Source organism: Peromyscus maniculatus, chromosome 2 (assembly GCF_049852395.1).
Source record: "Peromyscus maniculatus bairdii isolate BWxNUB_F1_BW_parent chromosome 2, HU_Pman_BW_mat_3.1, whole genome shotgun sequence".
NCBI lineage: Eukaryota > Metazoa > Chordata > Mammalia > Rodentia > Cricetidae > Peromyscus > Peromyscus maniculatus.
Window position 1 is genome coordinate 147,203,899 of NC_134853.1, and position 26,515 is coordinate 147,230,413.

The following is a 26,515-nucleotide window of genomic DNA, read 5'->3' on the forward strand; positions in this document are numbered from 1 at the left end:
TGCTCACTGTAATCCCTGCTTTTTATTTTGTTTCTGCTGAGCTTTGCAGTCTCACCTAGCAATACTTCTGACAGTATCATTTTCTTAAAGTCTTTATAGTCCCTGAGTCTTGTTGGGGTTCATTCCATCAAACAAACAAAAACTCCCAGACCTCTTTCACATAAGCTGTTCTGTAATGGTGGGCTTCTTCTAGAGCCCTCAGGGTTCTTAGGAGTGCTTTGACTGATCAGAATCTCTGAAGCTGGCCTACAAACCTCATGGAGAGATCTTCTCCTCCCCAGTATCACGTTAGGTCTGCAGGAGCCTGGGGTTTGGTTTGGTTTGGGGGTGTCTTTTGTTTTGATTTGATGGTTTTTTTGTTTTGTTTAGTTTTGGGTTTTGGTTGTTTTTTTTTGGGGGGGGGTTGTTTGTTTGTTTGTTTGTTTGTTTTGAGACAGAGTTTCTCTGTGTAGCCCTGGCTGTCCTAAGAACTTGCTCTGTAGACCAGGCTGGTCTCCAACTCAGAGATCTGCCTACTTGTGCCTCCTGAGTGCTGGGGTTAAAGGTGTGCACCACTACCACCTGGCTGGAAACTGTTTGTTTTTTTCTTTTTTCTTTTTCAAGACAGGGCTTCTCTATTAACAGTCCTAGCTGTCCTGGAACTCACTTTGTAGAGCAGGTTGGCCTCGAACTCACAAAGATCTGCCTGCCTCTGCCTCCCAAATGCTGGAATTAAAGGCGTGCACCACCACCACCTGGCTGGAAACTGTTTTCTAATCCCAATACCATTGGCCATCTGAAAGGCTTGGGGCTTCCTGAACCATCAGACACGGCCATGGTGCACAGAACCACTTTTTCTTTACCATCCCTTCCTCTTCCTTCCAACAAGAAGCCAGGCAGCACCCTCACCCTTCCGCCTGAAGATGTCTTCAGACCCCTCTGCTCCCTGGGAACTTGACACTTCACGTCCCCAGCTGAGTGCATAACAACAGGCCTCTGCTGCTGTCCCCCAGCATCTCTCCAGAGGTGGCTGATGGAGCGTTCTGACATAGAAGTCAGTTGGCTCCAAACTAACTAACATGCAAGGGTAAGGGAAGGGAAAAGCTGCTGTCCTTTCTGTGAAGCCTCAGCGGCCACATGCTTGCCCTCTGTACCAACCCAACACCTAGGACAGTGGTTAGTGGAGGGAGAGGTGTGCCCAGGGTGTGCCCAAGGAAGGCCACATCTTAACTTCCTGGCTCCATCAGGCTGAAAGCCAAGAACAGCAGTACTGCCCTTGAGTTACCATGTGAGGCTTCCCTGAGCCAGGGCTTGTCTCTAACTGCTGCTGTTGTCCATGCTCTTCCTCAGGGTGCCAGGAGATCGCAGAGGAGTTCCGTGCCCAGGAGATTGACGGACAAGCCCTGCTGCTGCTCAAGGAGGACCACCTGATGAGTGCCATGAACATCAAGCTGGGGCCTGCCCTCAAGATCTATGCACGCATCAGCATGCTCAAGGACTCCTAGAGTCTCTGCCGCCCACCCGCCCGTGCACCACCGGGCAGCCAGGGTTCCAGCCCCAGGTGGGCGCCGCCTCCTGATGGAGCAGAGCCACACAGACATTCCTGAGGCGCCCGAGATAGGGCCAGTTGTAGGGAAGGGGCTCTCCCTAGGGGTGCAGCTGTGAGGAGGTCTGCGTGCCTCTTCAGTGGCTCTCAGGGGCCATTTCTGTGGGAAGGGGAGAGAGGTAGGTGGTACAGAAGACGGGGCTTTGCGCTTGTAAATACTTATAGCACTGGCTTCCTCCAAAGTCCCCATGTTCTAGCCCCCCTCTAACCCTTTCTCTGTCCCCCGTTTCCAGGGGGTTTATGGTCAGGGCTCCCCAACCTGAGTTGGGTTACTTCCAAGGGCAGCCAGCAGGCCTGGACAGAGGTCTTGAAAGCCCTTGCCTTCTCTCCCCTCCCCCTTCTTCCTCCAGGCCAGGTTAACCTTCCGTTGGCAGCTTCTCCCCCTTCAGCCTGTTTCCATGGCATCCAGGGGTTCTACCCCTGTACCCTCTGCAGGTGGAGAGAGAGAAGCTGGGCCCAGTGTGGCCATGCCTGCTGGCACAGACGCCTTAACGCTGTGTGTATGACTGTGTGACTGGGAGCCTGGAGTGACAGGCGTGAGCTGCCCTCTGGCATCTCCAGGTGTTTTGTAGCAAACAACCACTCAGTGCTTTGTCCTGGGCTCCACTCAGCCTGAGGCTGGGGGATGGAAGGAAAGGGCAGACCCCAAGAGTTGGAGATTAGAGGTCCCCTCCAGATGGCAGGAGATCCCTGGGAAGGTCTCCTCACACCAAACTGGCAGTGTGTCCTGCTGGCTGGCAGAAAAACATAGGAAGCTACAGGGGCTAAAGTGTGGCCCAAAGCCTGGGCCTCCCGTGACTGAGCCGCCTGCCTACCCTTACACACACACACCCCCGCCTGGGAAGGAGTGTGTGACTGAAGACCGGCAGGAGGCACTGTGGGAGCAGCCTTTGGCTTTCCACGTCCACACTTGCTTGTAAAACTTGTATAGCAGTAACAGCTACCTAAGGAAGGGCCGGGGCCGCCTCTGACTTGCCCTGTCCTTACCAACTCTGGGAAGTCAGACTCTTCCCGGGAGGGGCAGGCACTTTCTCAGCTTGCTCTGCCCCCTTCCCCGTACCCCCAGGCAGGGTTGGAAATGAAGGACTTTTTTAACCTTTTTGTTTTGTTTTTAAAAAATAAATCTTTAAAATCTGTCTGTTCTGTGGCTTTCTCCCAGGGATGCCTGTGTGCCTGGATTCTTGTTCATGGGTAAGGAAAAGAAGGGGAGCTGGGTTGGGGAAGGACGGCTGCCTTAACTGGGCAGCATGGCCATTTCACCTGGCTAGGACTGGATCATTTCATTGCCCTCACCCCAAACCAACACCCCTCAAAGTGAAAGTGCAGGGCCTCTTCAGCTCTGCGCCTCCTTCACTGCTTTTCCACCAAGGCCACGTGGAAAGCCAACGTCGTCAGTAACACTTGAGCCAGAACCCAGGCTCTCCACCTCCAGCTGATGCATCTGATGAAGCTGCTCTGTGTTCATAAGATCTCGGACTTGGGGCCAGCTTTGGTCACTCGGCACTTGCCAAGCATTGTATGCTAATCACACAGTAGAGGGATAGGTAGGGAAGGGACATCTAAGTCTTCCGAAGGGGAAAGATAGCAAGTAGTATCTGAGTATAAAATAATAATGGTAATATATGTAAGGGCACAGCAAGGGGGCGGATGAGATGAAGGCTGGCCAGACTGAGGGAAGTTACCCCCTCATTACCCCCTGGAAGAGACACTGGTTAATCCTTCAGGGAGACCAAGTCCTGGGAAGTGGGTGCCCCAGGAGTGGGGCACTTAGGGAAGCTGATGGGGAATGTAGTCTGAGTGGAATGAGCCACAGGGAGGCCCCTACTCGAGAGCGCCTTCTGCCTGTCCATTTGCTTTCTGTAGGCTGTGTAGAGAAGCAGCCTGGATAGCCAGTCTTACCACTTGGACCCCATTTTCCTTGGAAAAAAAAGTACCAGAATGCTGTGATAAAAATAGTGCTTTTGTACACTGGTTTAATAAAACAGATCAGCCAGTAACCAGGCAGGAAGTATAGGTGGGATAAGCAGACAAGGAGAATGCTGGGAAGAGGAAGGCTGGTGTTTTCCTAAGCGGTGGTTTATAGGTGGCCCCTGATAGTTCCGAGAATGACCTTTTGAAGGTAGTTCCAGTTAGGTGGCTCTTTCCCTCACAGCAGTAGGATTTTCACCTTTGGAAGGTGCCGATTCTTAGAAGATTTTCTTGTTTAATAAGATGCATGTTTAGGAAGTGAACATTGAAGGCATCTGTTCTACACTAACAGAGTTGTCTGTCTGTTGGACAGACACTGGGACAGGTCTGGGGACTGTTGGCTGCAGTGTGTGCTGATAACAGGGAGCAGGATTTGACAGTGTCTGTCATTGGGTCCGGTGTTGCTGGGTCACCCAGGAGAGAAGCTCACTTCCTGGTTAGGGCTGGCCTCGGTGGCAGAGCACTTTCCTAGCAGGCAGAAACCTCCGTGTTCAGTCCCCAACACTGCACAAAACCAAACCAAACAGCTCTCAGAGTACATCTGTACTGTCAGTCAAGTGACCACGACAACTGGATGGTATGCCAGAACTGAGGAAAGGAAGTTCATAGTGATCACGTTAACAAGTGAGAATACATGTTACAACTTTTTTTTTTTTTTAAGGTTTATTTATTTATTATGTATATAGTGTTCTGCCTGCACATGTCCTTGCAGGCCAGAAGAGGGCACCAGATCTAATTGCAAGTGGTTGTGAGCCACCATGTGGTTGCTGGGAATTGAACTCAGGACCTCTGGAAGAGCAGTCAGTGCTCTTAACCACTGAGCCATCTCTCCAGCCCCACATGTTACAACTTTTAGCTGGTGACAGTTGCTATTCAGTGATGACCTTGCAAACATCCAGTCCTAGAGCAGACTTTGTCCTCGAAGAGAGAGGAAGTTTATGTAGTCCTTGTCCAGGTAACAAACAGTTACCATTTAATGTTTGTGTGAAGTTGCTCTTTTTAAAAAGCTCTGAATTCATTCTGTATGCATGTAGGACAGCTGCCTGCCCCTGCCCGGCCTGGTCTGCTGCAGCTCAGACCCAAGTAAAGTTTCCCTTATATTAGTTATAGCTTTTTTATTATTTTTTATTTTTATTAGACAAAAAGGGAAATGCGGTGATAATTATATTTGTGCTGAAATGTGGTGATATTTTATTTGTGTGTTAATAACACATGCCTGGAGATCAAGGGGGAAAAGGCCAGCTATTTTTAAAGTAAACATGGAAGTCAGGTAGTGGTAGCACACGCTGTTAATCTGATCACTTGATAGGCAGGGTAAATCTGATCACTTGGTAGGCAGGGTCTCTGTGTGTTCAAGGACACACTAGGGAACAGAGCCAAGCGTGGTGACAAATGCCTTTAATGTACCAACCATAGAGACCTGGAGGTCTGTACAGACAGGCAGTGACAAGGAAGTGAGGTAGCTGGGCTAAGAGCCAATGAGAGGAGAGGAGCAGCCAGCTGCTGCCATGAGAAGTAAGATGTAAAGATACCAGTAAGCCACGAGCCACGTAGCAAAGTATGGATTTATAGAAATGGGTTAATTTAAGATGTAAGATCTAGCTATCGAGAAGCCTGAGCCAATGGGCCATACAGTTCGTAATTAATATAAGCCTCTGTGTGTTCATTTGGGTCTGAGCAGCTGTGGGACCATGAGGACGTGGCAGGCCAGGACACAGGAAATATTCCGATTATACCAGGTCCCACTAAAGTTTGCTTTTAAGTACATGATGGAGAGGAAGCCAAGGCTACTCAGAAATTGGTGAATTTAAGTCAGCTGAGTTGTCCATCACTTCAGGTGAAAGGACCTAACATATCTCATGGTTGGTTTTTGTGTTTTGAGAGAAGGTTTCATGTAGTCTCAGGTGATCTGGACTTAGCCTCCCGAGTGCTAGGATCACAGGGGTGAGTAACACTGTAACACTAGCAACACTCTGGCTGCTGCTGTAAATTTGGAAGTTATGTTCTTAAATATGTAACTGTTCCTGGTATTGACGCTACATAGACTTTCACAAATGTTTGATCATGACCCACAGTTTAAAAAACTGTTTCTGCCAGGTGTGATGGTGCACACTTTTAATCCCAGCACTCAGTAGGCAGAGGCAGACAGATCTCTGAGTTAAAGGCCAGCCTGGTCTACAGAGTGAGTTCCTGGACAGCTAGGGCTACACAGAGAAACCTGGTCTTGGAGAAAAAAAAAAATACTGCCAGTGTAAACCACACAGCCATATCTTCTGTGACTTAACCTAGGGACAGGCATGTTTCTGGGGAAGCAAAGGGATCACGAGGAGTGAGGTTGCCCAAGGTCACAGTGCCCAGTGCTCTTTTGCTTTAACTGGTATTCAGTGCCTTAAAGGACTTTTCCTGGGTGGGGATACAGTACCCTGATTCTAGACCCTCCCAGACATAAAGGGAGGAAACAGAAGTCCATACATCTGCCTCAGGTCTTCCCATGGGTCAGTCTGACCTCACTCCTCCACTCTCTTCTAAATGATTGGTCCCAAAGGGCTTGCTAGCCCCACCCCACCCTAGGATCTGTGGTAACCCTCACCTCCAGGTTCCTGAGTTTATTGATAGTCCAACCTAAATTGTTTCTGGGGGTGTGGCTTGGGAGGCAGGCAGAAACTGCTTTGTCCCCATACCTTGTCACTTTTACTGCGGATGTCATTTCTTCCACCTCTCCGGTATGATAAGATTTCACAACAACTGACTTCTCCCAATGGCTCTCAAGGGACTCAGGTGAGTGGGCTCAGGGCCTGCCAGGTGGGTTGTACAAGTATACACCCCAGGCTGATTGACCCAAGAGGGGTTCAGCCAGGTGGTAGAATTGCCGAGGGAAAATGTGGCTCCAAGAACAAGAGGTGGCCTGGTGGTGTTGGCAGAGGTGGTGGCGCACGCCTTTAATCCCAGCACTCAGGAGGCAGAGGTAGGTGGGTCTCTGAGTTCGGGGCCAGCCTGGTCTACACAGCGAGTTCCAGGACAGCCAGGGCTACACACACAAAAACGATGTCTCATAAAGGGGGAAAAACAAACAAGGATGGGAGGGAGCAAAGAGAGGGACACTGTGGGGCGCTCCTCTTCCTTTGTCCCCTGGGTGAGACAGAAAGCCAGGACTCAAGGCTGCACTCTCCTCCCCCTGTATCTGAGAACTCTCTTGAAGGCAGGGAGAGGGGCGAAGGAACCGGGCTTAATGAGCTGGAGCCCACAGGTCCTTCAGCAAAACTGACCAAGAAATGTCAGGAACAGGTCGCACAGGCACTCTAGAGTAAAGCTCTAAACTGGTGCCCAAGAGGGGAAGGATGGTCGATCTCGAACAGTCATCCCACCCCATTCTGCGTCCCAGCACCCTCCCTCACCTAGCCGTGTGGTCCAACTTGAGCCACTCAGGGCCGGTTCTGCTTGGGTGCCCAGACCAAGGTCCAGTGCCCAAGAAAATCAGTGGTTTCCCCACTCTGGTTTGTGAGAAGACAGGGGAGGTGACTGGCTAAGAATGTGGACCAGCCACTGGGGACAAGGAAGTCCGTGCCAGCCTTTCCTTGCTTCAGAGGGCTGCAGACAGAGCGGGAAGGGGCAGGCTTCTCAGAAACCACACCAGCTGGAGACATGCCAGTCAGAGGATCCAGGGACCTTTGTGAGGGGAGCTGGGGGTCACACTGGGTAGGTCAAGGCTCAGCCCCGGCACCTACAGCCTCTTCCCCGAGTAAAATGGTTTCACCTGAAACCCAGTCTCCTCGCTGATGGAGTGGAAACAATCCAGATTCCTCTCCAGGCACTGTGGTCAGACTTCACCAAGACCTGGGGGTGTTCTCTGCAGAGTTTCTGGCCCCATCCGTGCCCAGGATTAGGAATAAGCACAGACTTGACTCCCGGAGCAAATGGAGTTTTAGGCAAAGGAGTAACCATGAGTTGGGGAAAGAGAGTGGAGTTAAAGTCACAATTCGTTACTTCATTCACTTCTAACAACTGATGTTAATGCCACCAATTATGAAGCAGGTTCTGGGACTTGTACCAAGACTCTCAAGTCTGCTGGGGCAACGAAGAGTTCCTAAGGCAGACATTAAGCAAGAAGTAAAGGGGAGATTTGGTGAAGGCAGAGCTGTAGGAAGGGGGGCCAGATGTCAAGGAACTGGAAAACAAGTGACATCGGTGGGGGAGTGGTCTGTCAAGGACCGGGGTGACAATCCCAGTGAGTCACCGAAACCCAGGAAACTCAATGGTGGGGCTCAAAGGTGGAACCCAGCAGCCTGACTGCGAAGCTGCTACACAAATCCAGATGTGAAACAGAGGGGCAGAGAGGATGGAGCAGGTGGGTGCCTGTAAGCAGTAGAACCCAGAGACAGCCATTGTTAAGGAGAAAGGGGTTCTGGGGCCACGGGAGCACACGTGGAAGATGGGGTGGGATGGGCAGGCACGGGCAAACTGCAGATGCGATGCTGTGAGGTTAAAGTATGCGGGGGACATCCGGGCAGACACAGCAGTCTAGGGGATACATGATACCTGTGACCACTGCTCTACCAGCAGGCTGGAAATACAGCCTGTTCCGTTACAGAAGGTGTGCACTAATCAACAGTGGGCCAAAGCCTTCGTGCAGAGTTGGACACAGTGGAAGGACACTGAGTCAAGAACAATTTTAGAAGGTCCCGCCTCTCTCCCTGGAACTTTTTGACCCCCATCACCAATCTGATGTGTCCCCTAAATCCACCTATGTAATCCCTACATGACAGCCAGCAGCAGCCTGTGGCTACTGATCCCCCCCGCCCCCGCCAAAGTATGCTGTGTTAAGTCGAAAACAGAAATTAGATTTAGTATTTAGACTTAGAAAAAACAGGCAAGGAAATGTGTCAATTTTCATACTGGTCACATATTAAAAGGACATTTTGGATATGTTGGCATAGATTAAAATATTGTTAAAAAATTAATTTCATCTGCTTTGCTTTTTTAACATGGCTACTATAAAATGTAAAATCTCCCATGTGGATCACATTTGATCCTAGGGAGTTTTGCTGTCCTAGCATTCCCCAGTAAACACTAACGCAGCTCTTACGGATGCCATGCCTGTCGGCACATGGACACACTAGAAGAGAGGCTCCTCCCACAGAAGTGAGACCTGTGTGGTTGATAAATTGTGCACCCCAATAAACTTATCTGGGGGTCAGAGAACAGAACAGCCACTAGATTACACATAGAGGATAGGCAGTGGTAGCACATGCCTTTAATCCTAGCATTCAGGAGGCAGACATCTATCTGGATCTCTGTGAATTCAAGGCCACACTGGGAACAGCCAGGCATGGTGGCACACACCTTTGATTCCAGCACTTGAGATCTCATGTCTTTGCTTGGGAAGGACACATACACCTTTAATCCCAGGAAGTAATATGGCAGGACACAGAAATGTATATAAGGCGTAAGGACCAGGAACTAGAGGCTTTTAAGCATTTCAATTGAGACCCTCGGGGGTGAGGACTCAGAGGCTTTCAGTCTGAGGATTCATGGAAACAGGATCGGCTGAGGAGTTGGCAAGGTGAGGTTGGCTGTGGCTCACTCTGTTTCTCTGATCTTTTAGCTTCCACCCCAATACCTGGCTTGAGGTTTTTTTGTTTATAAGACTGTTTAGCAATTCATCTTACAGACCTGCCTCTCCATGGAGTTCTGGTCTGCTCTCTGTTCCAGTGTGTAAGCATCACTTAAGCTTCTCACCGGCCACACTGACCTCTGCTGTGAGACACACAGAGTGCGTCCCCCGAGTCCATGCTGGGCCCCTTACATCCATGTCTTCTTTTTGTCCTATAGCTTTCTATTAGTCTTTTAGTCTTTTTAGCTAGCACACAGCACATCAGGTTTCACAATGGCGCTCTCGGACGGACCTGTCATCATATTTCACATCTGTCTTCTCTCCTCTCTTAGTCCCCTTCCTCCCTACAAATACACGTTTCCTTTTGCTTCTCTTTTTGTTTAAAGACTTATTCTTTTTATTAAAAAAAATTATTACGGGTGTGTGTGTGTGTGTATGTGTGTGTGTGTGTGTGTGTGTGTGTGTGTAAGTGTGTCTGCGTGAGTGTGCTATAGTGCATATGTGGAGGTCAGAGGACAGACATAGGGAGTCAGTTCACTCCTTCTCCAGGGGTCCAGGACACTGAAAGTGACATCAGTCAGGCTCCCCAGCCAGCGCTGCCGCCCTTCTGCCAGGCACCATGTGCTTTTTCAAGTCCTGCTAGAACATCCTCGGACTGCCTGTTGCGTGGACTGGAGAGCCAGGGACAGGAAGGGAGTGAGGGTGACGCCGGTGGGCACCACAGTGCACAGGCCATGTTTTGAAGGCTCCGTCAGCCCTGCTAAGAGATGTGGGCTTTATCTTGCAGTTAGCCAGAGGTGTTCTATCTCTTCATTTAAAAATCAACGCAGTTTTATAAAGACCTGAATTTGATTCCAGAACCCACTTAAAAAAAAAAAAAAAAAAAAAAAGGCCAGGTGTTAGCCAGGTGTGGCAGCAGCTGTCAAAGGAAACCATGTCTCCATCAACTGCAAATCTTTGACTTCTTCAGCTTCCATCTGTCTGCTCTTTAGAGCCCAGCCTTAGGAAAATAGTCCATATCCCTCCACGCCTTTTTTATTACAAGCTCCCACTTACATCAGCTTCCACCCTGTCACCTGGCACAGACAGACCCAGCACTCAATGCCTGGGCTGGCCTCCTCCACCCCTGTGCTCTTCTCCATGACACTCCTGGCCTCCTGGTGAACCCCAGAACTCTCCGGGGAGCTCCAGGCCTTACCCCCAACCAGACAGATACAAATACAGACATCTCTGCCATCAACGACCACACCCTGCCCATCGTTCAGCCCTCCACTACTTGTTCCTCTCCACTCAGCCACCAACGCTCTGCCTCACACCCCAGTAACTCCTGGCCCCTAACTGGATTTCCAGTCATGACCTCCCACCCAGCCACCATGTCTAGGTCCAAAGTTCAATCTGAGTAACTCCACTTTTTTTTTTTTTTTTTTTTCAAATGGAGTTACGCCAACACCTTCTCACACAGAACCTTTCCGTAATGGGAGTTCCCTGGGTGCACTGGTGTTTCCTTATTGGAGACTAGCCTTTCCAAACATGCCTATCTAAAAGTTCTCTGAAGCTGGTTGACAGGTCCAGTCCTCCAGGAAGTCCGGGAAAGCCTCCTGACTTCCTCCTTCCCCTCCCAGGCTGATGTACCACACCCCGACTAGTCCTTGTGTGTAGCCTCTTCCCAGGGTTCACTGTGCAGAGGTCTGCTCTCACTCCACGTTCCTCCGTGTGACCACATCATCCTCACCCCCCATGCTGAAGATGGCTTTTCCGACCATCTCACTTACCCTGACATCTTGGACCCAGCACAAAGCTTGATGCCACACTGTGACCAAAATGTAATGCCAAGAGCAGAGCCAAGCCGACACTGACCAACATCTTGACCTGGGGCTGTCAACCCACAGTACTGAAAGCTAAGTAGCTCCCCCCAAAGCCCAGGACTCCACCAGGAAGCCAGGAGCCCCCTTTCTAACATGGTATGCTGGCAACCTGGCTATTTTTATCATAGCTTTTTTTTTTTTTTTGTAATCATTTTATAAACAAAACCTGCTACTGGGTTCTAATTTGTATGTCTTTGCCTAGTAGTAAGGGTGGACATTTTTCCATGTATTTGACTACTAAATGCATTTTACCCCTTTGGGGATTTAGCTGCTGATGTGACACAAGCCTTGCTACCCGAGGCTGGTCTTTTAGGAGATGGCTCTGGGGGTTGAATCGGGATTGAGCTGGCCAGGGTCACATGGAGGCTACAGAAAACAGGAAGGACAGAGACAAAGAGGCCAAGGGAAGCCAACCTGGGGACTACCACGGTAGGTGAGCATGCGCGGGGGTGGGGTGCTGCATGCAGGTAAGAGGGTACCCACACCTGCTTTGAGCAAATCCTAGGTTCATAGGTGTGGAGCCATTCCAAGTGATAAGGGAATCTGATAGAGGTGGCCTTCCTGAAAGAGGCCATAGAAACTGGCAGGGGAGTTACAGGGCAGGCAGAGACTAGAGATAAGAGATTATCAGAAGAGACCGTAAGTGGGAAGCTTTATCAGTGTGTACCCTTAGCAGCTGAAGTTCAGCGAGTTCCGGTCATCTAGCTGATATTGACTCCAAGATCAGGTTCAGCCTCCAAGGATGCTATTCTCATTACTTCATCTCACAAATCAAGACTGATGCCCAGAGGGCCAGCCTTGCTAATAAAAAGTGACCAGAGTTCCAAACAGGCACCCGGTCCCCATATCTGTTCTTTCCTATGGGGCTCTTACAGAAGACAGCTAGCCATGAACAAATCTCAATGCCCACTCCCTCCAAGCCAGGACCTTTGAGCTTGGTTGGAGGAATAGCAGCCCAGGGAGAACAGGCCACCACCGACATCCCCCCCCCCCCGTCCCCCTTCTCCCCGTCCCCCCCCACCCCCCCAACAAACCACAAATGCTTTTCTCCTCTTGGACTTTCACCCCACAAGATCAACCTCACCCCAACTCATTAAGCACAGCAAACCTGAATGCTACTATTCTCCAGGCTCACCTAAACTCATACCCTGCCACACTGCTGTCCAAACCAAAATCCAGACTCAGTGCTCCTTAGATCCTGCTAGGCAGATGAGCTTCTCCAGCCTAAGGCATGAGGGGCAGCTGGGGAAGAGGATGAGAACTTCTTTAAGTACTGAGATGAAGGGGGCAGGGTGGGGGGGAGTTAAGAGGGGCTGCAGCTCAATGATAGTTTGCTGTCCAATGTGTGAGGCCCTGGGTTTGATCCCTAGTACTGTGAAGACATGTTGTCTTTAAACTCCGAGATATAATATGTGTTATATATTATCAGAAAGATACAATAGTCAGCAACGCCTGCAAGGCCTAGGACAGGTTGTCCACTGTGCCACCATCTGTGGGGGAGTCAGAGGAGGAAGGGGCTGTGATATCTGTATGTGCCTTCCCAGCACAGACCACCTCATCTGAGAGACTGATACCATTGGCCACCTCCATGCAGAACTGCAAAGGCTTTGTGCCAGGCAAACCCTTGAATCCTCTCTGAATGTCTGTGCTGTGTGACTAGAATAACAGGTTCCTACTCAGAAAGCCAATGAAGCGGGAAAATCAGGCAATGATTTCTCCTGTGAAGTACGTCACAGAAGCCCTCCCATTCCCACCCCCCCAGGGCCAAGAAGAGACTCCTGTGGCAGCTCCTCCTGTGTGCATTCGGCGTCTTAGGCCTGTACCTATACGGGCTCCATATTGTCAGGTACTCCCCCAGGGCCAGGGTTAAAGAGCATCTTCCCAGGGGCCCCCAGGAGGGAAGGAGGGTGGTAGCTGGCTTAGCCTGGGCAAATGTTCTATTGACTCTCCTCACCAAAGAAGGAACATGCCAAATGCCCCTTCCTGTTTATCGCACCTACAGGTACTTAGAAGGCTTAGTCCCCATGGGCATCTGCCCCACAGACACAAGGCCACTGCTGGGGGACAACTTCTCGGGTGGCCTGCGGCACTGGTAAGCAGCCACCACTTTCCCACTCAGAATGTCCACAGACTATACAGGTCTGCCCCAGGGCTCTGGCCTCTCCCACCCACACCCAGGCATTCTGTCTTTGGGAGGCCAGGAGCTCCACCAGGTCACACATCCCCCCGTCTGTGTTTGGTTGGCTCTAAGCTAGGGGTTCTTAGGGACAGGTCTGTGGGTCCCTAGCGCCGAGCAATGGGGACGTGGCAATGAGCAGGTGCCAAGCAGTTGGGTGGACAGAACTGTCTTTCCTGCTCCTCGTGCTCATGACCAGGGCCCGACCTGAAGTCCTGACCTGTACCTCTTGGAGAGCGCCGATTATTTGGGATGGCATCTTTGACCCACACGAAGCCGAGCAAGAGGCGAGACGGCAGAACCTCACCATTGGACTGACGGTCTTTGCTGTAGGCAGGTAAGGCCCAGGGAGGGGACCGCGCTGCTAGGTAGCGAGCAGGAGGGTGGGCACAGGGATTCACGGAGCCCTGTTCCACACCATAGGAACTCCTAGCGCAGCCACAGGCCACACCCATTGTTTCAGACCCTCGGGAGAGCACGAACGCACGAGTCCTGTCTCCTTCCTGGACAGCAATGCCAGAGCCCCCCAGCCCAGTAGCCAGGGCTCAGAACTACTCCTAAAAAGGAACATGCCTGGGGTAGGTCTGGCGCACACCGAGACACCGGGTTTGTAGTGAGGACAAAAAAGATCGTCTCGGGCTAATGAGGAGAAAAGGGGCTAGCCTCTGGCTAAAGGAAGGGGCTCAGGGTAGAGGACACAGGAGCGGTGAGGCTTTGCTAGGGAACCCTGATGAAGAGAAGGGCTGGGAGCTTGGGAATGTGGAACGGGGTGACCCCAGGCTATGTTAAGAAGGACATGAGCGCAGGTGGACTTGGAGAGTGACAGGACAGGCAACTGCCAGATCACAGAGCTGAGTGAGGCGGGACGGTTTGTGGGTGAAAGAGAGGGGTAAGCGAGCTGGATGCATGAGGGTCCCACACAGGGACACAGTCCGGGTGACCATGTCAAGGGAGCAGCCACAGAAGCAGGTGACTGAGGAGGACAAAATGGTGGCAGATGAGGCTCGCAAAGGATGGGCCTCGGGTGTAGGAGGAGCTGGGAAGGTGGGGGGGGACAAAAGACAGGACATTGCCCTCCCACTGTGGGGGGAGAGACGGTCCAAGGTGGCGGCTGCTTTCCAAAGTGGTGCGAAGGAGACTCCTGGCTGCCTGTGGAATCGGACCTACAGCCCTAAGTCACAGAGCAGTGGAGTGCAGGATAGCTCGGGAGGTGGGCCAGCCTCCTGCGGACTAAACTGAGAATGCCCACCCAGGAAGAGAAACCCAAAAACCTGGGCAAAGAATTCTGGGCCACTGGGTGCCCCAGAAAACTGTTCAAGATTTCTTCTCTAACTGCATCCCAAACCCCACATAAGGGAGAGAAAGCCTCTGGGGTCATTGTAACCCAAGGTGGCTGAAAGATCCACGGGGCTGGCCCAAGGGTGAGGAAGGGGACAGATGGGCTGGACCACTTAGGCGTGGCAGCTCCTCCAGCCTCTGTGCCTGCAGCCATGAGGGGGACAAGAGAATACTCTAGGGGCCAGAGGCTCCAGAGAGAGAGATTTCATGACCCCTTCCTGGTGTGAATCCGACACTCTGAGATGCTGACCTGTGAGTCCAGATCTCCACAGGTCCGCCAGAAGCAGAGCATAGGCAAGTCAAGAGTCTGCCCCCCAACTCTAAGCTGTAGGCTTGATTACTAGTCCTTCAAACTTCCGGTTGGTGACCCAGGTTACCAGGGATGCAAACTGTCAGTATTCTGAGCACTCTGCTTGTCCGTGTAAAGAATGGCCACAAACATTATGGCTTAAAATAAATTGCTACAGTCAGGAATTCAGGACCTCCCAGGAAGGGCTCCTCACCACCAGCGGAGTGAGTCTCAACAGAAAGATGAACAATCAAAAACCCACCGATTCCTCTCACTCCAAACAAGCTCCCTCCATGGCTGGCTTGGGTTTTATATTAATTTACATTTCTATTGCTGTGGTAGCATCATGACTAAAGACAACTTTGAGAGGAAAGGACCAGGGAAAGAAGTCAGTTCGAAAGGACCAGGAGAAGAAGTCAGGGCAGGAACCTGGAGGCTGGAACTGAAGCAGAGACCATGGAGGAGTGCTGCTTACCGCCTTGGTCCCCACAGACTTGTTCAGCCTGCTGTCTTATATACCCCAGGACCACCCGCCCAGCGATGGACCCACCTAGAGGTGGCTAGGCCCTCCCACATCATTGCCTACAGGCCAATCTGATGGAGGCATTTGCTCAATTGAAGTTACCTCTTCCCAGATGACCCTGACTTGTGTCAAGTTGACAAAAAAAAAACCTAAACAGCACAGGCTTCCTTGCATCATAGCAGTCTCTGGTCCTGGGACCCCCTTCCACAAGGCTCAGAGTACTGCCAACACTTCCCGCTCTCCAAGGATGGTCCAGCATCCTCAGTTACTGCCTGGGTCAGAGGAGACAGAACAAGTCGGTATTCAAGGGAACAGGGCAGGGCAACTCTTCCCTTCCAGAAGTGATAGACAGCTTCCAGTCCCCTTTAATCCACCATTCCAAGGCTGGAGATCGGGGTTTGCTTGGCCCGGTGTGGGCAGGGGTGGAGGATGACAGGACTAACTCTGGCCTGACGCCTGGCAGGTACCTGGAGAAGTACCTGGAACACTTCCTGGAATCTGCCGAGCAGCACTTCATGGTGGGTCAGAGCGTGGTGTACTACGTGTTCACTGATCGCCCGGAAGCCGTGCCCTACATAGCCCTGGGCCAGGGTCGCGTGCTGCGGGTGGAACCCGTGCTGCGAGAGAGCCGCTGGCAGGACGTGTCCATGGCGCGCATGCACACGCTACACGAGGCTCTGGGAGGGCCGCTGGGGCAGGAAGCTGACTATGTGTTTTGCCTGGACGTAGACCAGCACTTCACTGGTAACTTCGGGCCCGAGGCGCTGTCTGATTTGGTGGCGCAGCTGCACGCCTGGCACTACCGCTGGCCGCGGTGGCTGCTGCCCTACGAGCGGGATAAGCGATCGGCGGCCGCGCTGGGCTTCGGAGAGGGCGACTTCTACTACCACGCGGCCGTGTTCGGGGGCAGTGTGGCGGCGCTGCGCAAGCTGACGGCCCACTGTGCGCTTGGCCAGCAGCGGGACCGTGAGCGTGGCATCGAGGCGCTCTGGCACGACGAGAGCCACCTCAACAAGTTCTTCTGGCTGTACAAGCCCACCAAGCTGCTGTCGCCTGAGTTCTGCTGGGACCAGAAAATTGGCTGGAAGCCAGAGATCCACTGCCCTCGCCTGCTCTGGGAGCCCAAGGAGTATGCATTAGTGCGAAACTAGCAGGCTCCCCTGGGCGGGCTGGGCGGCCGCAGGAGCATCTTGGGCACTGCGGGTGTGGAGTGGGGATCACATGATGTTTCAAAACCATGGAGCCAGCTGGAGGCCGGTTACAGTGCCCCTGGAAGGGGGACTGTGGAGCTCAGAGGTCTTCAAAAGAGGTTCCTGTTCCTGGGACCTGTAGACTCTATTAACCAATCAGCTGGCTGGAGAATCCCTTTGCTCTAACCAGATGCAAATTATGGAAAGGCGAGAGGAAGCTCTAGTTTGGCAGGTGTTGGTCAAGCATGTCAGCTTGCCAGCAGCAAGCAGGTGGGGGTCGCAAGGGGTGCTTTCTGGTGTTAAATCTTTGCCTATCTTAGTCCTTGGTTGCAGCTTCTGCGTGATCTTAGGTATCAGGGTTCCCCAGACCTTGACAGTGCTTACAGCCACTGAGCCTTCAGTATCTGAGGCTTGACAGCTGTCTGGAAGCATTCCTGTGACCAGGGCCTTCAGTTTCTCTTCCCTTGGTCCTCAGCTCCTCCTCCTCTCTGCCTCCGCGGTTCGTCTTGTTCATGCTCTGTGGCCCCTCTTGTTCAACTGCCTCTTCCTCCTCCATCAGCGGGCTGCTGGCTTCCCACTTGTGCAGCTTGCCTGGCTGACCCAGGGAACACTTCCCCTTGGGCTCCCAAGCAGCTGGCTCTCTTGTCGCTGGTGTGGCGTGGCCTGATGACTGCGGCTAGCTGTAACCGCCCCTTTCATCTCCACGGCTCTGCGGGTGGCTATGCTAACTCGTCCTTCATGCTACTAGATCACCCCTCACCCTTAAACATTGGCAAGACCATTCAAGAGAAGCCCTTTATGGGCCTAACAGTGCAATGTGAGGGAAGCAGCGTGGGAGTGCATCTTCCCCACCCCACCTCCGCCCCCACCTGCTCACTAAGGGCAGCTGGACATCTAGTTCTATATAGGATAAATAACAGGATAAAAGGGTAGATTGTTGAATTTATTCTGAGAAGAAAAAAGGGAAGATAAATGATAAGATAAAAGGTTGCTTATTGAATCTACTCTGAAATGAAAAAAAGAGAGAATATGGATATGATAAGATAAAAAAAGGTAGATTATTGCCGGGCGGTGGTGGCGCACGCCTTTAATCCCAGCACTCAGGAGGCAGAGCCAGGCGGATCTCTGTGAGTTCGAGGCCAGCCTGGGTTACCAAGTGAGTTCCAGGAAAGGCACAAAGCTACACAGAGAAACCCTGTCTCGAAAAACCAAAAAAAAAAAAAAAAAAAAAAAAAAAAAAAAAGGTAGATTATAGAACCTACTTTTAAAAGGCAACTACTAGTTTTAAATATTTTACACTGGATTGGATTTTTGTATATTGTATACAAATTTTGTATTGGACTTACCAAAATAGGATAAATAATGAAATTATTTGTCTAAATGTGTCAAATGTTAATGGACTGGACATTGTTAATATAATTCTTGACTGTATATATTGTATATACTTATTGTACTTATTGCATATAGCTTTTCTTATATTAGTTATAACTTCTTTATTTTAGACAAAAAAGGGAAAATGTGTTGATATTTTGTTTGTATTCTAACAAATAAAACTTATTTGGGGATCAGAGGACAGAGGCAGCCACTAGATTAGACATAGAGGCCAGACATTGGTGGCATACACCTATCACTTGGGAGGCAGAGATCTAGATCTCTGTGAGTTCAAGGTCACACTGGAAACAGAGCCAGGCAGTGGTGGCACACACCTTTAATCCCAGGATTTGAGATCTCATGTCTTTGCTTGGGAAGGACACATGCCTTTAATCCCAGGAAGTGATGGCAGGAAGCAGAAAGGTATATCAGGCATGAGGACCAAGAACTAGAAGCCTTTTAGCAGCAGTTCAGCTAAGACCATTTTGGGTGAGGACTCAAAGGCTCTTTAGTCTGAGGAAACAGGATTGGCCGAGGAGTTGGCAAGATGGGGTTGGCTGTGGTTTGTTCTGTTCCTCTGATCTTTCAGCTTTTACCCCAATATTTAGCTCCAGGTTTTTTATTAATAAGAACGTTTAGCAATTTGTGTTACAGAGATATTTGAACCAACCCAGCCTTATGTCTCTACCATACTCACGGCGTCCCTTCTGCTAGACCTCCTCTCTGTACGGGAATGGTTATGGAGTCTTCTAGAACTCACAAAGGCTTTGACAGCCAAAAGCCTGTTTCAAATAATCATGGTTAAGGCTGTGCCTTCAAAGAGCCGGTCACCAGCTGGGGCTGTTGTGTGGCATTCTCAAGGTGTCCGTGGACTGTGCAAGGCGGCTGGTGCTGGCATGAGGGTGTCTGGACAGCTGTTTGGCTGACATCCTTTGCTTCGGCAGCAAGGGAGAGGCCGACATCTGGTAAGGTGGAGTCAAGCTGCCCCTCCCCTACGGCTTTGCTGATTTACAGGACAGTGAACATCAGAGGGAGTGTTTACAACAAGGGCTTGAAGAACTTACCATTAACGATGGCAGTAATTTTAAGAGATTTTTGACATTGCTTAACACTACCCAGGGCCCAGGAAGGGATGTATCCCCTTCCCCGGTCCCTTTCACCTCTGACCTCACTGAGTGCATCTTTTGAAGTAATTAAGAGACCTGGGCACAAAGAGGGACCCAAACTGCCCAGACACAGGATCTGTTCAAGTTCTTGATGTCAGCAGCAGGAGAGTGAGGTTAATCCCTCTTGCCCAGCCCAACTCCCTTCAGGAACTAGCCACTGAGAAGGTTCAGCAGGCATTCCAGTCGGGGGCTCTGCCATGGTATCTGCATGTAGCGTGTGCATATTTGAGGAATACTATAATAAACTAGCGATTTAAAAACGGTCCTTATAGCAGCTGGGCAGCGGTGCCGCACGCCTTTAATCCCAGCACTCAGGAGGCAGAGGCAGGTGGATCTCTGTGAGTTCGAGGCCAGCCTGGTCTACAGAGTGAGTTCCAGGACAGGAACCAAAGCTACACAGAGAAACCCTATCTCGAAAAACAAAAAAGATCCTTATAGTATTTTCTACTATAGAGTGAACATTTAAAAAAAAAAAAAAAAACAGAAAAGGGAAAGTCGGAAAGAGGGAGGAGGAGGAAGAGGTGGTGGCTGAATTTCCTCATGCATGCCTGCACTACTGTTCTCATTCTCTGTGAAAAAGACACAGGGTGCTGAGGAGACTCAACTACGTGTCTGCTAGCAAGCATGAATACCTGAGTTCGGATCCGAGAGCCCTAGCAGGCACACTGGCACAAGCTTGTGGAGACAGGATGATCCTGCCTGACTTTGTATTTTAGCAGCCTCCACTGTTCTCAAGTAGGGCAGTCACTCTAGCTATTTGTCCAACCACCGGGATGATGTTTTACAATCTGATACTGTTTACGAGCCGGTTCTGGTATGGATTCCAGGACTGAGAAATCCATCCTTTCTGCTTCCTGGGGTCTTCACCAGGTGAATAAATGCCAAGCCTCATAGTGAGTATTCAACAAAGCCCCTTGGACACTGAACGAGGGGCTGAATGGACCAAGGGTGCTTAAAGGCAGGTGGGTGCTGGCTATGAGCTGGCACAGTCCTTCTCTCGTGGGACAATGCTCACCCTCCACCTCGCCCTGCACCTTCACCAGTTCTAACAAGCTCCGCCCTGCTGGAGCACTGACCATGAGCCAGGAATATCTTGTAAGCCTTCCCAAGGCTATGAACGCTGTGTGACGTAGGCAAGTTTCCTACCTGTGCAGGGTATCAGCTTATTCACAGGAAACATGTGTGTGTGTGTGTGTGTGTGTGTGTGTGTGGTGTGTGTGGCGGCGGCGGCGAGGTGGGGGGGGGTTGCCATGATGCTTCAGTAAACATCTTGCCCTCCCACACACACACACTCTGCCTGTCTCCATTGCCATGGAGTGTAAGGGATTCTCCTAAGAATAGAGGATCCCATATTTCTAGGGGAATAAGGGGCATGAGCAAGGACTTCCCAGACCCGTACCGTGGGCAGCCATGTGCTGCTGAAGGAGACCCTCTGAGGAGCAAGGAGAGGATGCAAGAAACTACAGGGTAGAGCAGGATGGCACCTTCTCGGGAACAGGAAAGGAGGAAAACCTCACTTCTACAGAGATTTTTCTGGTTGCCACCACGGCCCTTGCATCTATAGGACTTGCCCACACATTCCCAGGTGCTGGGGGATGGTCTGTATGTCAAATTGCTCTGATTGGTCAATAAATAAAACACTGATTGGCCAGTGGCTAGGCAGGACATATAGGCAGGACTAACAGAGTGGAGAAAAGAAAGAACAGGAAGGCGGAAGGAGTCACCGCCAGCCGCCACCAGGACAAGCAGCATGTAAAGATGCCGGTAAGCCACGAGCCCTGTGGCAAGGCATAGATTTATGGAAATGGATTAATTTAAGCTATAAGAACAGTTAGCAAGAAGGCTGCCACCGGCCATTCAGTTTGTATGCAATATAAGTCTCTGTGTTTACTTGGTTGGGTCTGAGCGGCTGTGGGACTGGCAGGTGACAAAGATTTGTCCTGACTGTGGGCGAGGCAGGAAAACTCTAGCTACACCCAGGGGAGGGGAGGAAAATCAGAATCTTGGTTCCTTGAGCATCAGCACTACAGGCAAAATCTAGGTGTGGCCCAGGTACTAGAGAGCCAGAACAAACAGGAAATGAAATATGGCAAGAGATTGAAGACCGAAAGTCTCAGGAACTGAGGCAATCACTGCTCTAGTCTCCTGGGGCCAATCCTCTGGCCACATTCTCTGCCTCCTTTCTCTTCTGCTTGAGTCTGGCTGAACACAGCCACGCCAGCACCTAGTCTCTAGGGTCTTCCAGTACAGTTGTCTACCGTCTCCTAACTTCTTCCTGACACGTGGAGTGGAGAGGCTGACTGGAGAGGCAGCGCCGTACAATGACTAGCTGGTAAATACTTTAGCCACTGGCTCTTCAGGAAGACAGGCGACGGCTCAGTTGGTCAAGCACTTCCTGCGCAAGTGTGAGGACCTGGGTTCGATCCTTAGAACACACATCAAAAAGCTGAGTGTGGGGAGTAGCAGTAACTCCAGGGCTGTGGAGGCAAAGACAGGCAGGTTCCTGTGCTCCTGGCCAGCCAGGGTAGTCAGTGAGCCTCCGGGACACGAGAAAGCCTGGCTCCAAAAAGTAGAGACCAAGGAAGTGGACAGAGCCTGAAGACTGGCACTCAGGGTTAGCCTTTGGCCTCCACACTGGTGGACACGTGGACAGGTCATGGCTGAGGACAAGCTACTAACACTCCTGAATGTGTAATTGGGGAGGTGTGTACCATCTGATCTTATGGGCCAGGGCAGCTGCTGGACCACTGGCTGCCTGTGTGTGCTGTAGATATCATTCTGTATGGAAAATATGTTAATAAATAAAACACTGATTGACCAGTAGCCAGGCAGGAAGTGTAGGCGGGATAAGGAGAGAGGAGAATTCTGGGAAGTGGAAGGCTGAGTCAGGGAGACACTGCCAGCCACTGCCATGACAAGCAGCATGTGAAGATGCCAGTAAGCCACGAGCCACGTGGCAAAGTGTAGATTTATAGAAATGGGTTAATTTAAGATATAAGAACAGTTAGCAAGAAGCCTGCCACGGCCATACAGTTTGTAAATAATATAAGCGTCTGTGTGTTTATTTTGTAAGTGGGCTGTCGGACTGCTGGGGCTTGGTGGGACCCGGAGAGAATTCTCCAGCTGTGTGTGTGTGTGTGTGTGTGTGTGTGTACTTACTGAGTCACCGCTGGCCAATCAAGTGTGGATAACATAGGTAATGAGGTAACGTGACAGATATGGCTGCCAGAGTCCAGCTCTTTCCATTACAGCAGAACACAAAGATCAACCTTAGAGAAAGACCCCAGGCCTGTAAGTTTACCAAAACCATGGTGGTTCTGTGCAAGACCACATCTATTCTTGGTTCAATGGTAAAACATTGATATCACATCAATACGAAGTGCACCCCCAAAAGGCTTGATCCTCAAGGGTGGAGCCAACTCCTGAGACACAACTGTGGCTTGAAGGCTCTGACCTAGTCATTGGATTAATCCATTCACACTCATGATTTGCTGACATGTGGGGGGAGCCTGGTTGGAGGGAGCAGGCCCCCCGAGAGGCCTTTGGAGGGCATGGTGCCTCTCACACCTTTCTGTCTCTCTCACTCTGAGGTGAGCAATTGTGCTCTTCCCAGCCCTTCCATGGGGCTGCTCTGCCTCCCACAGACCCCGAAACAATGGAACCAGCCAGCCATGGGCTGTGCCGCAGACAGAAACCCTCGGCCCAAGCCCACCTCGCCTCCTGTAAACCATCTGCCATTTGTCACAGGATGAAAAGTCTGCACACAAAACAATTTCTGCCAGAGAACTAGGTCATCGCTGTGACTATCCGGAAAGGGTTTGTGGGAAGAATTTGGAAAAGTTAGTAGAAGTTTCAACAGAGCCCAGAATGAGGACAGGACTGTGAAAACAAAGGCCTGTGCGCGCTGGGTTTCAGAGGGGATGGGCACACTGCTGCAAAGTGCTGGAGCCCACTCGTGTTACAGCCAGGCGGGGAATTTGCCCATTTCCAACCCCCACGTCCACACCTTTCAACACTGAGGCTTGATTGGCCCCACACAGGCCCAGAAACAATAGAAGACATGTCTTGTCCCCACGTCTTCCTCTGTGTCTCTGCTTCCTGGCTGCCACAGAGTGAGCATGTCCTCTATACAGTCCCCTCTCCTCAAGGCTCAAGCCTCAGTCCTAACCTGATGGCCAAGAGCCAGTGGACTAAAACCGTAAGCCGAAAGCAATCAGTCCTCCTATGAACTCTCCCAGGTATCTGTCGCACTGAGAGTCTGACATACATTCTGCTTCTGTCCTGGGGAGATGTGCTTCAGAGGGGCTCCATTGGTGACCCGGAAGTGGGTCACCTGTCTCCACCAGGACACCTTTGCAAGGCCAACCTTGATAAACTTGGGGGGATTTGCTCTTGTAGTTCCCTCCTGCCCCTCTGAGACATCAACACACCGACTCCACCATGGAGGAAAACATATGTGAATGTATCTCCATGAGCCCATCCCTATCCCAACACTAGAACAGCTTCCACAGACCAGGCTCTTGTGATGGGTGACCAGAAGGCCGAGGGGGAACAGAACCTAGTATACCTAACACAAGTTTCAAAACCAGAAAAACCGGGTACGCACGACATCCCTGCCACTCAACTGGACACAAAATGCTTCTCTTGGGTTGCAGCCCCTTCCGCGGGGCATTGTGTAGCATGCCAGCACGAAGCACATGGCCATGGATCGGCCTCCCTTCCCAACCGTGGGGCAGTGCAGAGCAGAGGTGGTCCAGCCCGCTCTCCCACACAGCACCCGACACAGCACCACGCACTCCGGACGCCTCCACCACCCGGGTGTGTAGGTTCAGTTTATTCTTCACATCAGAGATACAAAGAGCCCCCTTTAAGGATCCTCCCCCACAACCGATTCGTCTAGCTCCACCCCCTTCCTTGAACAGCACCTCGGCTTCTCTCCTGAAGCTCCGAGGGCCACCTGCCCTCGCCTTCCTGCCACCGAGATGCAGACTGAGAAGCCACAGACCATTTTCTCTTTTTTAATAAGGTAACTATTTCTAAATATGGTGGCCTGGAGGTCCCATAGAAAAAAAGCCAAGGGTGTTAACAGCATCGGAACAGCGTATTTACAGGGTAGTAACATGCGGACGAAAAGCTACAATACTGAGTATCCGACGACGCAAACAAAGGGGTGGGGTGGGGGGCAGAGAACCCCCCAGTGGAAAAGAAACCCCAGGAAACGTTAAACTGGTAAATCAATGGCGAGTTAAGGCTTAAAAAGTGTATAAAAATAACACAGTTAATATTCAAACGGACTCCAGATACAGAATATATAGATGAGTTTTGTCTAGTTTTCTTCTTCTCTGGGGGGGTGTGGAAGGGCTTCTCTGGGCTCTGTACATAGTTCCTATATACATGGACACGCATGGCTTTCGGATTGGGATGTCTGGGGGGACTGGGGGCAGGGTCTGCTCCTAGGACCTCCTTTGGAGGATCCTATCCCTGCTGCAGGGCCTGGGGTCTGGGTTGGGGAGTCCTCTTCTGTGGCAAGAAAGACAACCCCTCCCTGGGCACTGTCCCCTTCTGGAGGGAATTCTGAAGGAAGTCTTAGCCCCAGACCCACTCCATCCCCATCCCCCTGCCCACAGTCTGCAGTGGTGGGAGAGGTAGCCGATAGGTTTCCTGGCCAGCACCGAGGTAGACTGGGGTGGTCTTCAGGGCAGCAGGGGAGGAGCCAGGCCTCACCAGGCACCTCCCCAACCCACTTCCCTGGGCTCGCCACCCAGCCGTCACTGCACCCTTTGGTCCCGCGGCTCTCCAGACCCCTCCTGTTTCCATGCCCTGAAGCCAGGCAGCCCTGGCAGCTGCCGAGCCCTCCGCCCAGGGAAGGCTAGGACAAGGCTCAGGCAGTCTGAGCTGGGCCACGGGGCCGAAGGGCTCATTCCAGCTGTCTCCTGTATCCTCCCACCTGGGGGAGGGTCCCCTTTGAAGTTCAGAACCCCAGGCCTGAGCCTCCCCTCAAGACCTGAGGCAATGGCCAGAGAAGGTCCCACGCTGCCCTCCGGTTCTCTGTATCCGTCTGTCCAGTCCTTTTAATTTCTTGTTCTTAGCAGCACCAACATTCTGGCCAATAAATATCCTTTTTGTTATTTCCAAAACAAACTTAAAAAAAAAAAAAAACAGTGAAGCAAGTGAGGGAGAGGAAACAAAAAGAAAACCCAACAGACAGGTTCAAAGTGCTCTGAGATCGTCTTTGGATGCCACCAGAACAGTCCAGAATCTTGCAGTTGGCCTGGCTGCCCAGGAGCCGGACCAGGCAGGGCTTCTGCGGGCCAAGCTTTCTGGCAGGTTGGAAAGGTCGTCACGAGAGAGCTTGGTGGTTCCTGGAGGCCCAGCAGGAGTCAGGCTGGGTGCTGCCTGGGTCTGCGTCGGCCAAGTGGGCGGGGCGGCGCCACAGGTGGGCTCAGATCAGGGAGATTCGCACCGGGATGCCGGGGGACTCCGTCCTCTGGGGTGAGTGATGGCTCACCAGGTGCTCCACCACTGTGTGTTTGGACATATGCTTCATCAGGTAGGTCTCCTGCAGGCAGATGGAAGACGTTATCACAACAGAGGCTACAGTTCCCAAAGTGGCCACGGGAGGGCAGCCCAGCTGGGCCTGCAGCCACAGCCTTGGGGTTCGGTTGTTCCTATGAGATGGGTTCTAGGGGTGCTGCGGCTGCTGGGGGTGATTCTGCTCTTTGTTGGAGTCCAGTCCTACTCAGTGCTGGCTGGAGGTGCGGGACAGGGCTGACAGGCAACAAGGGTCGACATCAACAGTTCCCACCCCAAACCCTGCACCTCCCAAGTGCCAAGCCGGCAGCTCGTCATCAACGGCTGTAGGGAGATATACAGTGTGAACCCAGCCCTGAGTGCCATCACACCCTACATCCATGTCTGTATCTGTTCGGGTTTCCTGTGAGGCAGGGGCTTGGCTGGAGTTGAGTTCTGCCATTTTTTTAGCATTAGGACAAGTCATCTCCCGCAACCTGCTCCCAAGACTCCGTTTCCTCCTCTGTAAGCAAGGACACTACCTAGAGCCCTTGGCATACAGTGAGGGACAAGGAGGCCACTCCTTCCCCAGCCTCAACATTTTATTCCAGTTGGAAGCAGGAATCCTTGCCTCTGTAAGCTTCCAGTTGATCCTCTGGGGGTGAGGCCACATTGGAGTCATCCCCATTCTCCACTGGCTCTACTAAGCCTGCCCTGAGGCACCATGAGTAGATGGGTGATGTGACCTGGGCTGTCTGCATGCCCACATCCTCCCCTGGCCTCGGCCAGGAGCAAGGTAACACACATACCCTGTCCCTGGCTGCCACTCCAGGCCTCACACCTCAAGACGGGCAGTCAGGCAGAGAGTCTGTGAACGTGGTCAGCTGCTACATAAGCCAGAAGTCAGCAACAGCCAAGCCAGG

General features: G+C 51.6%; 3 protein-coding genes across 12 annotated transcripts in view; 2 read left to right on the top strand and 1 right to left on the bottom strand.

Annotated features, from left to right (window-relative positions):
- Phc2 (polyhomeotic homolog 2) overlaps positions 1-2,721 on the top strand; it is a 108,644-nt gene extending 105,923 nt beyond the window's left edge. For all 8 annotated transcript variants that reach the window (XM_076565108.1, XM_076565112.1, XM_076565107.1 and 5 more), the window contains one exon: positions 1,330-2,721. In XM_076565108.1, the coding sequence (XP_076421223.1) occupies positions 1,330-1,484 (155 nt within the window). In that variant the 3' untranslated portion in view covers positions 1,485-2,721. The remainder of the gene's footprint in view (positions 1-1,329) is intronic.
- An 8,495-nt stretch (positions 2,722-11,216) lies between these two features.
- Positions 11,217-18,509, top strand: A3galt2 (alpha 1,3-galactosyltransferase 2). Its single transcript, XM_006995953.3, has 5 exons — positions 11,217-11,458; positions 12,792-12,875; positions 13,032-13,121; positions 13,405-13,542; positions 15,819-18,509. Exons 1-5 carry the CDS (start codon positions 11,346-11,348, stop codon positions 16,504-16,506), a joined length of 1,113 nt encoding a protein of 370 aa, XP_006996015.3. The 5' UTR covers positions 11,217-11,345; the 3' UTR covers positions 16,507-18,509.
- Positions 18,510-24,086: 5,577 nt separating this feature from the next.
- Znf362 (zinc finger protein 362) overlaps positions 24,087-26,515 on the bottom strand; it is a 33,051-nt gene continuing 30,622 nt past the window's right edge. For all 3 annotated transcript variants that reach the window (XM_076565116.1, XM_076565117.1, XM_076565115.1), the window contains one exon: positions 24,087-25,641. In XM_076565116.1, coding sequence (XP_076421231.1) covers positions 25,525-25,641 — 117 coding nt within the window. In that variant the 3' untranslated portion in view covers positions 24,087-25,524. The remainder of the gene's footprint in view (positions 25,642-26,515) is intronic.

Coding starts and splice junctions, on each gene's coding strand:
- A3galt2 (XM_006995953.3), top strand. CDS start 11,346: ATGGCTCTGGGGGTTGAATCGGGATTGAGCTGGCCAGGGTCACATGGA. Junction 11,459..12,791: donor CCAACCTGGGGACTACCACG/GTAGGTGAGCAT, acceptor CCACCCCCCCAG/GGCCAAGAAGAGACTCCTGT. Junction 12,876..13,031: donor TACGGGCTCCATATTGTCAG/GTACTCCCCCAG, acceptor TCGCACCTACAG/GTACTTAGAAGGCTTAGTCC.